Source organism: Puma concolor, chromosome D3 (assembly GCF_028749965.1).
Source record: "Puma concolor isolate L17-30 chromosome D3, mPumCon1.1.hap2, whole genome shotgun sequence".
NCBI classification, from domain to species: Eukaryota; Metazoa; Chordata; class Mammalia; order Carnivora; family Felidae; genus Puma; species Puma concolor.
The window spans coordinates 48,906,851-48,918,871 of record NC_141678.1 but is presented as its reverse complement, the minus strand read 5'-3'; the positions used below and the strand labels follow the sequence as shown (position 1 = coordinate 48,918,871).

The window sequence follows — 12,021 nt, the reverse complement described above, 5'->3', positions numbered from 1 at the left end:
AATTCATCAAGAAGATATACATACCAGACAACAGAGTCCCTAAATTTATGAAGCAAATGACAGAACTAAAAACAGAAATAGGGGTCTACAATAACAACTGAAGTCTTCAATACCTCCCTTTCAATAATGGGTAGAATTCCTAGACAAAGATCAATAAGGAAATAGAGGACTTAACATTATAAACCAACTAGATCTACCAGACATTTATGAATACTCCCCCCAAAAACAGAATACACATTCTGCTCAAGTGTGCGTCGAATATTCTCTAAGACAGATCCTACGTTAGGCCACACAATAAGCCTAAATAAATTTTAAATGATTGACTCACACAATCTCCTCTGCCCATACGGAATGAAGCTAGAAATCAACAATAAAACAGAAATTAAAAATTTCACAAATATGTGGCAACTCAACAGCATACTCTCAAACAACCATCTGATCAAAGAAATCTCAAAGGAAATCAGAAAATACTTAGAGATAAATGAAAACAAAAACACAATGTTCCAACATTGGAACATTACACTTACAGAATGCAGTGAAAGCAGTGCTCAGAGGGAAATTTATAGCAGTAAATGCCTACATTAAAAAAAGGAAGATCTCAAACCAATAACCTATTTTATATTTTAAGGAAATAAAATTAAAAAATGAAAGTGGGATCATTACTGCTGACCTTACAGAAGTAAAAAGGATTATAAGAGAACACTATAAAAAACTATATGCTAACAAATTAGGCCCAAGAAGAAATGGACAAATTCTAAAAACACACAAAAATAGTGAAAGTGTTTTTTTTCCCCACAGCTTTTTCTCCTCGTGATCACATATTTTTAAGTCGGTCTAGCAAATTCTCACAAAGATTTATACAACTATAAATAGTTCTTCCAAAGTTCTAAATAAAGCAGAAAGGAGAGAAAATAGAATGATTCCTCCAGGGAACTTACCAGTGATGTGGTAACTGATATTTCCCTGAGCTCCTTTTAACCCATGGCAAAGACATTGTGACAATGACCATTCTCACAAACTCAAGACCTCATAAGGTAACCCACATGCTGCACAAAATCTAGCCAACATTTCTTGATATAGGAGGAAAAGGTTATCTTTTTCTTTTTCATCCGTCACCACCCAATAAATTTGCTCTCCACCAAAACCATAATGCAAATAAATCAAGTGCTTTCATCTTCATGATGGCAAGCGATTTGGTTCATACCACAAGGGACAAGACAGGCTATCCTTGCATTTAATTTGTTTAAAAAGCAGCCAATAATGATAATGAGCGGCACCAGCATTAGCACTCAATGCAATTATTTAACTTATTAAAAAGGAACAACAATGCTAGCAGATTACAGATCACTGAAGAGAACACAGCTATCCAATATTCCATTCTAACACATTCTCCCTCCTAATCAAAAGCTGTAGAAGTCTGAGGCAGAACAGATGCATATCTCAATCTACACTGACACAAAAGCTTTGGACACAATTTTAAACTCTATTTTATTTGTCATGTAAGCATATCTAAATCAGGCAAATTAGGAATGAAACTTTGTCTACCAGTATGAACTACATCTTGACCATTTCCTTTATAAAAATATACTTAGAATATGAATCCACACCAAAAAACTATCTTTAACACAACAAAGAGGAAAGAGGAGAGTCTGTATTTCTTTAATGATTTCCTTTACCTTGTATGTTGTCATTCGATGCTGAGCAATTGTAGTCAGTTTTTCTAGAAGGCCTCGTAATCGCTCCTGTGTTGCATGGGAGATCAAGTTCACAGCATCAGAGTTAAGTTCTGTAATGTCATGCTTTTTACCTGTGGAAGCAGAGAAAATCCATTACGTGTTTTAGTAGTGGCTGATAATTGAAATAATTAGCACAGCAGGTATTCTGTTCCCCCTGGAAGTCATACCCATTATGAATAAAGGTTTGGAGATTATGATTTTCCTGGTAAAGTCACAACTTCAAAGATCTTAGACATTACATTAATAAAACCTAGCCTGAAGCCTCAGAAAATATAGACATTGTTTCACTTAGCCTCTAGAATCATTCTCCTTGCAAGGTCATTTATAGGACAAAGTTAATAAGAACACAAATCAAGTCTAGTGTTCAGGGAGGAAAATGGTAACTGCAGAAATTAGTGCCGTATTCTGTTAATTTCAGTAATTAAAAAAATAGAAAATTACATTTTGCCCTGTTTGACACTGTTAACAATTTACGACATTTATTTCAATGAATTCAGATTGTGGGTCTCTGTTACTGCCTTGTCTACAAGACATACCTACATTCCTTTTGTCCATTACCAAACATGCTTATTTTGCTTTAACTCATGTTCTGATAAACTGGCCTGGTAATTAATTTATAAGTTGAAATAGATTCAAAACCTCATCATTTCACTCCTCCATTTGAATAATTTCTCTCTCACTATATCTCATTCCATAAATAAACCAAACTTCTATTCTTCTTTCTGCTAACTAGGAAGAAAGATTCAAGAAAACAACTTGGACCACATACCCAAAGGCAGAAGGCTCATTTATAAATCAATCTGATCAGTTTTTGAATAATAATTCCTCAGCTCAGTGAACCACCTGTATCAACAGAGACCTAATTCTAAAGATATAGCCAATTAGGTTGGCTAATTTAAATGAGTTTTTAATAGTACTATTGTGTTTATTTTTAACAAACATAAGAGTTTGCTTTTGCACTCTCATCTGAAACATACTCTTAAATACTCCCAGTGTGAATGAGTACAGCAAAATAGCAAAGATAGGCTTTAATTAAAAGCCAACAAATCTTATATTCATTCTTTAACACTATTTCATAATAAATGTTAAACTTCAAAGTATAGGCTATAGGATGTGAGGGCTACCTGGCTGTGACATCTGATCACCAGGGTGGATGTGGCTGATCTGGCTGCCAAGGTGCAGTCCCTTTCCTCTCTCAGTGTTCCTTGTGCATCCCTCCCAAAGCTACATATTCCTTGAACTGACAGAACTGGATAGAGGAGGGCCATTCTTTGGTCAGGGGTATGTGAGTAGCTGCATTCCCTTACTAGAACCTCCAAAAAAGCGCTCAAGGTCCAAAATGCAGGCTATAGCAAAGCAGACAGGAAGAAGATATAAAACTATTTAGCCTCTCCTAAGCCAAACCTTCAAAATGTGGTTTGTTGCTATCTAGCAAAACTGAATTCATCGCCAATTTTAGATTCAAGCAGGGAAAAAACACTACAAAGCCAAAGCTACTCTACTAAAACTGTCAGCATACATAAATAGCAGAGGTCTTCTACATAAAGGACACAACTTCAAAATCATCCAATGATTAAAGTTACAACTAAACATAGGTAGATGGGTGATGACATGTCAGTTCATGACTAAGGGAAAGAAAATGAACACATAGAAATATGTAGTGTTTTGGACGGAAACTTCAAAAATAATTTTATATGTATTTATAAAATCGTTTATCCTATGTAAAAAAAAAAATTCATGTTTTAGAGTATTAGAAATAAACAAGTGAGGGGATTTGCAGACAATTCCAGGGTTTAACGAACACTCAAATGTTCTAATATCTTTACTCCACTGATAATAAAACATGACAAAGTTACCAAGTTACAACACCTGGGTGGCTCAGTTGGTTGAGCGTCCAACTCTTGATTTCAGCTCAGATCACGATCCCAGAGTTGTGGGACCCAGCCCTGTGTCAGACTCTGCACTGAGCATGTGGAGCCTTGCTTAAGATTCCCTCTCTTCCTCCCTCCCTCCCTCTCTCTCTCCCCCTCAACCCCTCTCCCCCACTGGTGCTCACTCTCTAAAATTAAAAAAAAAAAAAAAAAAATTCCCACTTTTAAATATAACACTCTCTTTAAATCGACATAATTAGGGGCGCCTGGGTGGCGCAGTCGGTTAAGCGTCCGACTTCAGCCAGGTCACGATCTCGCGGTCCGTGAGTTCGAGCCCCGCATCAGGCTCTGGGCTGATGGCTCGGAGCCTGGAGCCTGTTTCCGATTCTGTGTCTCCCTCTCTCTCTGCCCCTCCCCCGTTCATGCTCTGTCTCTCTCTGTCCCAAAAATAAATAAAAAACGTTGAAAAAAAATTTTTTAAAAAATAAATCGACATAATTGATTAAAAAAATCCAGCTGGTACTTGAAAGCTTGTTATGTGATTTTATAGAATGTCTGTAATTTAATTTAGGTAATTAACAAAAAAAGGAAAAACATTGGCATGTTTACTATCCTAACATTTAAGTAGAAAAACCTTCCAAAAAAAATTCTCTGGAACTTTGGACTATTAAGGAATAGTCCTGGTTCTGATCTGTTCTGTAAAGATGGAATTTTACTATAAATGGAAAACATTCCTAGAAATACATAATTCCACTCACTCTATAGTTTTATTGTTTTTTAAAAAGCTTAGGTAATTCAGAAGTAAGAAGTTTTGCAATTTTCTATCCTAGTAAGTGACACATTTGTGATTATTAAGGACTGAAAATACAAATAGCTGTTCCCAGAATTCTTCTTGAAAACAGAGGCTGGCAAATTAAATTTGATCTCTTTTTGTATATGAAGTTCGATAGGGATACAGTCTTGCCTATTTGTTTACATATTCTCTAAGGCTGCTCTTGCAATGTAATAGCAGAGTTGAGCAGCCGTGATACAAACCACATGGCCCACAAAATGGCAAATATTTACTATCTGACCCTTTGTAGAGAAAAATTGCCCATCCCTGTCCTAAATGATCAAACTGTTCTTGCAATGCCAAAGACTTTCCTATCATATAATCAAAGTTTAAGTCAAATTAAAAACAAAATTTGTTAGGGGGTGGGGTGGGAACGAATAAAACTAAGTATCTACTTCTACTCTACCAAAGCTCTAGATAATTATATAGTTACATGGAGTCAATACCAGTAAGTTTCCTAAGCCATCACAGGACGGTAAAATGCATCTTCCAAAATTAAGGAACTGGCTCCTATACCGTACACAACACTTAGGCAAAGAAGAAATTGAAACGGTAAGAAAGGAAAACGCGGCATCTGGGTGGCTCAGTCAGCTGAGTGTCGGACTCTTGATTTCAACTCAGGTCACGATCCCAGGGACATGGGATTAAGCCCTGCATAGGTCTCTGAGCTTCACACTGAGCACTGAGCTTGGAGTACACTTAAGATTTTCTTTCTCTCTCTCTTTCTGAATCTTGCCCCCTTCCCACCTGTCTCATGCTCTGTCTCTAAAGTTAAAAAATAAATAAAAATAAAAATAAAGGAAAGGGAAGAAAGAAGGAAAAGGAGAAGGAGAGGGCACAGAGAAAAGTCAAACAAAATGCAAGCAAACACCAAACATTTTAACAAGAGCTCTTCTGAATTCCTATACTTTTGGACTGCTTATAAATTCTAGTTTTTCATAATAAAGAAAGATAACATACCCAAGTTACATTAGAGATTTAAAAAAAAAGGTGCAGGAGCTCAAACATTTATTATTTTGCAAAACAGATTTAAAATATGTAATAGTAATGTACTTTGTAGTCTTTAAAAATACCATGGTGGCTCAGCTGGTTGAGCATCTTTTGATTTCAGCTCAGGTCATGATCCCAGGGTCATGGGATGCAGTCCCACACTGGGCTCCGTGCTGAGCATGGAGCCTGCTTAAGATTCTCTCCCTCTCTCTCTCCCTCTTTCCTACTCATTCTGTCTCCCTCAAAAAAAAAAAAAAAAAAAATACCATGGGTATAATCAGAAACCTTCAGATTTTTGTGTTAGGGCTTCAATATAAAATATAAACATTCTTGGGGTGCCTTAGTGGCTCAGTCTGTTAAGCATCCAACTTCAGCTGGGGTCATGGTCCTGCGGTTCATGGGATGGAGCCCCACCCACATCAGGCTGTCTGCTGTCAGCACAGAGCCTGCTTTGGATCCTCTGCCTCTCTCTCTCTCTCTCTTTCTCTCTCAAGTATAAACATTTAATAATTATAATAATAATAAAAATAATAATAATAAAGATTCTTACTAAAGTATACTCAAAGGTCACTAGTATTGACCTCCCAAATTTGATATGGGAGAAGGGACTCCAAAAAGTCCCAGGGTTAGGACACAAGAAATGAGATAACTCACAGGCAATATTCTCTCTCCAAACTGTCTCATTTCTCAGTCAATATGGGGAGAGTGCAGTCTCTCACATTACTGCAAGTTTGGTATTAAAGAACAACAAAAAAGCTGTGTGGCTCCAGAACAAAACTGGTACATTTTTTCCATTTCCTTCTACACACTGCAGCCATCTAATAGCTACTTTTGGACCCAGAAAGACACCTAGTATTTTAATTTAGTTCTTTTAGGGCAACAAGTTTAATTTCAGGGTTGAGATTGAAAAAAAAAAAAAGGGGGGGGACTTACTCTCAACTTCTGTATTTCTGTTCCACAATATTTGGCAGTTTCTGTATTTCATAAACATGAACTTGTAATGTATGCATGCACATGTATACATATGTTCTTAAGTCCAAGCAAGAAAGGAACAGGACAGAAAAAAAAATTGTATGTCATGTGTACAAATTCACATAAAAATACACACATCTTTTTCTAAGAAATATAAATAAAATATTAACTTCGATTATCTAAACCCAAAACAGTAGGTTATGATTTAAGTTACATTAGTAGTTCTTAAAATGAAACGCCTCTTTCTAGAACACCCATGAAATCCTGATTCTTTCCACAGCCTTATTTAAGCCTTAGAGTTCCAGGAACACCAACCCAGGCTGTCTCTTTTGATAATACTTTCCCTGGAACAGACAGTACTCTCAGGTCAACAATCATAAGTCTGCACTTACCAATGTCTAAAATTCTCTTTTGTAGAGCTCCAATGAAAAGAAATGGTTCATCTTTACATGACTGAACAAGTGTGCCAACCAAGTCAGAGTTTGTTGCTAAGATGCAAGCATTTTCTTCACTGAGGTTGACCCCTGCCATGGAAGCCACATCATTGATGTCATCTTCATCTCTAAGAGGAAAAAAAAGATAGCTTTTTGGTGGTGGTGGTGGTTGGTGATCTGTACATGAATGATTTAAGAGAGCAAAGAATTACAGATCTTTCCTTATAACTACAGACATTAATTTCTCAATTCATCCAAGCAAGAGAACTGAACAATAGCTATCTTTCCCTGGAAGCTTTTAAAATTAATTGATCTGTCTAACCATTAGTGTATATTTAATCAGAAAGATGAATCAGAAGCAACTGTGTCTCCTAGTGTCCATCTCTCTGTCTTTCAGTTTAGTCAATGAGGGACTTGGGAGTTAAACTAAGTTATCCACAAATACCCTGAAATGAAGAGACAAAGAAATGAAAACAGACTTCTTTGTTTTCATCCAAGATGATTAAATGCCCTCTGATTTCCCCAGTGTACTCTACTGTTCCACTGAGGAGCAGGAGAAATCCCCTGGTCCTCAAAGGTCCGTACCCACATAAAGACCCTTGAAAAGAAGCTTTCTTGACTAACTATTCTGAAACCAAATGGTTAAAACTAGTTATGATTTTCTGCCTGAGACTTTTGGTGTGCTCCATCTGTACCAACTGAATTCATTAAACCACATCCTCGAGCAAATGGCTGCAAAGGTCTACATATAAGATATAAAATTATACACACACACACATACTAACATGACATATATATAAAACACAAAATATGTTTGAACTCCTTGCATCGCACCAGCAAAATTAAATAGTTGTTTTTATCTAATAGGATTGCTACATGGCTACAGTGCTAAGATGAGCGTATCTGTTTAAGGGTAGAGAAGAGAGAAAAGAAATACAAAAATTCCCTCACAGCATCCTTATCACCGTATGTAATAACAAGCAGGTTACCGATCATAACTCACCTATCAACGCATAACATAATTTACACAAACATGATTATATAAAAAAGATGTTGCTTCTCTTTATTGCATGGGCCAAATGGTATATCATGTGGTCTCACGTCAATAGATTTAAATTATGAAACTCCCTGTGGTAATGCATTTGTGCATGGGAAAGGGAAATAAATTATAATTGTCAAGTACTCAAGAAATGAAGGCCTCTGGTGTTCCACTTTAAAAAGCAGCGTTTAGGGGTGAGGGGGAAAGAGACGATGCTCAAGCATATATGAGAGATTAAAAAAAAAGCAAAAACAAATAAATAAAAGAAAGCTAGACACGGCAGTTGAAAGTGAGAGATAGAACAATAGTCTCATAATCTGAACAGATTTAAAACCCTAACATTCAGAGGTGAGTCTTTACAAAGGGAAAAATAAAACATGCAATACAAAGAAACTGTACAAAAATGCTTGCAGTCCGCCTTATCAAATGTCACAGAGGTACTGTCAGAAGTATGAATGCCAAAAATGGTTCTAAGAATTATTTTGCCACCTACATAGTGTTTCCAGATCTAAACATGTAAACATCTTAAGTGTAAGAATGGCACACACCGTAAACCCAAAGATGGACCAAGATCCAAATAAAAAAATAAAAGGTCTGAGTGAAAAATATTTCTAAAAACCCCAGGTCTCAAGAGGCACCTGGCTGGCTCAGTCAGTAGAGCATGTGGTTCTTGATCTTGGGGTTGTGAGTTTGAGCCTCACGTTGAGGGTAAAGATTACCTTAAAGTGCAAAAAACAAACAAAAAACCCGATATATCAAAGGGAATGAAAAGACAAGCTAAACAAACTGGGAGAAAATATTTGTAAAAGGCATCAGATAAAGGACTGTTATCCAAAATACACAAAGAACTCCTAAAACTCAGCAATAATAAAACAAACCAATTCAAAAATGGGCCAAAGACCTAACAGATGCCTCACCAAAGATGTACGGATAGCAAAGAAGCATATGAAAAGATGCTCCACATCCTTTCACCAGAGAAATATACATTAAAATGAGATAACACTAAACATCTGTTTGAAAAGGCAAAATCCTAAACACTGACATCAAATGCTGGTGAGGATGTGGAGCAACAGGAACTCGCATTCACTGCTGGTGGGAATGCCAAATGGTAGTCACCCTGGAAGACAATTTGGCAGTGTATTACAGAACTAAACATACTTTTACTGTACAATCCAACAACCACACTTCTATTTACCCAAAGGAGTTGGAAACTTATGTCCACACAAAAACTTGTACACAGATGTTTAGAGCAGCTTCAAAGATAACAGATAAAACTTGGAAATAATCATGATGTCCTTCAGTACCTAAATGTATAAATAAATTGTGGCATATCCAGACAATGGAGTTTTAAGTGCTAAAAAAAAAAAAAAAATTGAGATGTCACACCATGAAAAGACATACAGGGAAACTTAAATGCATATTACTAAGTGAAAAAAGTCAATCTGAAAAGGCTACATAATGTATGATACCAACCATATGACATTCTGGAAAAGGCAAACTAAAAAGACCGGCAGTTGCCAGAGATTTAGCGAGGAGAGAGATGAATAGCCAGAACACAGAATTTTTAGGGCAGTGAAAGTACTCTGTATGATACTATAATGTTGGATACACATCATTATACATTTGTTAAAACCCATAGGATGTACTACACCAACAGCAAACTGTAATGTAAATTTTGGACTTTGAGGGATACTGATGGCCAATGCAGGTTTGTCAACTGTGACAAATGATCACTATGGTGGGAGATGTTGATAATGAGGGAGGTGATGCATGTGTGGGATTAGGGGAATTCTCTGTATCTTCCGAACAATTTTGCTGTGAACCTAAACCTGCTTTAATAAACAATATCTATTTTTTTTAAAAAAGGCCAACTACACATTAATGAAGAGCTAGTTCACTCTAAAATTGAAACCCAACCAGTTATTTACCATCTCTAGGACTCAAATTTCCTTTAAAAATGAGTAACTTAGGGGTGCCTGGGTGGCTCAGTCGGTTGAGCATCCGACTTCAGCTCAGGTCATCATCTCACAGCTTGTGGGTTCAAGCCCCTTGTCAGGCTCTGTGCTGATGGCTCAGAACCTGGAGCCTGCTTTGGATTCTGTGTCTCCCTCTCTCTCTGCCCCTCCCCAGCTCATGCTCTGTCTCTGCCTCTCTCAAAAATAAATAAAAATTAAAAAATAAAAATTAATAAAATTTTTTTTTAAATGAGTAACTTAGATTAGGTGTTTTCAAAGGTCCCTCTCAGGCACTTAAAAGAATGAGGCAGTCCTCTTTGACCTGATACAGAGCAACTGCCAAGGAGTACTATGGAGCAGGAAAAAAAAAAAAAAAGAGGTAGAGAAGAAACTGTCCCTTGGGAAACAGACACGCAGACACACACACATACACACACACATACCCATATGGGTATAACCTCACATATCTCTGGAAAGATAAATGAGAAATTCTCTGGAGAGGAAAACAGGGAAGTAGGGATAGGAAAGACTTACTTTATACCACAGTATACTCTTTTCTACCTTTTGAATGCTGTACTATGTACATGAATTACCCAATAAAAATTATTAGTGATATTTAAAAAATAGTAAATAAACATGTAGGAAAAGAAACCTGGAAATAGAAAACATGAAGTTTAGACATATAACATCAATCTTCCCTTAAAAAGAAAATCAGAATTGCTTAAGGTAGGGGGGCCTGGGTGGCTCAGTCTGTTAAGCATCCAACTTCGGCTCAAGTCATGATCTCACAGTTCCTGAGTTCAAGCCCCACGTCGGGCTCTGTGCTAACAGCTCAGAGTCTGGAGCCTGCTTCGGATTCTGTGTCTCCCTCTCTCCCTCTCTGCACCCCCTCCCCCCCCCCACACCATTCACACTGTCTCTGTCTCTCTCAAAAATAACATTTAAAAAAGTAGAATTGTTTAAGGTATATAAAACAAGGTCTTTACACACATGCACACAACACCGAATGCTTACAATCTCAGATGTTTGTCAGGTACACAGGCCCTATAAACTGCAATTTGCTTCCAAGGGGTTTCTGCATACTCCCTGTTGAAATCTCACACACAGGCTGCAGAGAACAGTACCAGGCATACTTACTACCAGTACTTACTAGTACTTACTACCAGAGTACTAAAAATGAACAGAATTCATCAATGAGGAGACAGTCCCATGTTTTTAAGAATCTTCTTGCAGCCCTCCTCTGAAATAAGCAAGGAACTAACTGCCCAATAAGATTTGTTCGTGCCTGCCTTTCCTCCTCCTATTTGGCCCCAAGCTGAACACAGCTCCCTCTAGTACAGCTGTCAGTTGCTATGGTTACCGAGGGCGGCAGCAATAGAGAGGAAGACCCCTACTGAGGGAAGAGGAAAAGGTGCCACAGTAAATAGCACCCAAGCCATTTAACACTTCCTCTAAGACAGGAGGCAGACTGATGGAAAGAAAAGACAACACAATGCTGTAACAGCATTATCAATAAAGCTAAGATAGGCCAGGACAGTATTAAAGGCTTTGATGTTGAAGCACAGTTGTGATTTCGGTTTGGTTTTAATTCTGAGGAAGAAAATGAGACTCTCTGAACTATATCTTCAAGTCTTCTGATCTAATGCAGTGTCTTTTTATGAAGGTACTATGAAAAATAATCTGTTCTGTTTTCTTTTTAAGATATGCAAAAAGGAAATTTAATAATGCCTTAATAGAAAAAGCTTTCCAATTCAAGATTCTGTGGGTTGTAATGAGTTACTACGTAAAAATTAAAGAAGCATTACCCAATTATCATTAATGTCTTGCAATCTGGCTTCTAAAACGGATCTAATTCTTTAGCTTTTGATAAAGTTATCCACTGCTTATGCCTGACTTCTTAAATCTCTTCCACCCTCTTAAGATCTATACCAGCACCAGACTGATTCTTCTAAAGTAGAGAGAATCATATTACTCTCCTGTTTAAAAATCTCTCACGTTGCCAATAACTTAACTTGATATTCAAGGTTTTCCAGGTAATGACCTTAACTTAGCACTCTTACCTCCCATTACTCACTATCACACAGCTCATACTGATTCTGGCCTTGCTCAGAACATTCCCTACTTCCAGTTCTAGTCTTCAAACTCCTCTTTGATTATCTTTCAGTTGTCAAAAGTCTTAGCTATATCCCAGT

The 12,021-nt window shown here is 37.1% G+C and overlaps 1 protein-coding gene across 2 annotated transcripts in view; it reads right to left on the bottom strand.

The window, feature by feature from the left end:
- The window catches only part of TAF4B (TATA-box binding protein associated factor 4b), a 125,296-nt gene that overhangs the window by 57,347 nt on the left and 55,928 nt on the right, over positions 1-12,021 (bottom strand). For both annotated transcript variants that reach the window (XM_086682655.1, XM_086682656.1), the window contains 2 exons: positions 6,794-6,963; positions 1,677-1,807 (listed from right to left, as the gene is read on the bottom strand). In XM_086682655.1, the coding sequence (XP_086538781.1) occupies positions 1,677-1,807; positions 6,794-6,963 (301 nt within the window). The remainder of the gene's footprint in view (positions 1-1,676; positions 1,808-6,793; positions 6,964-12,021) is intronic.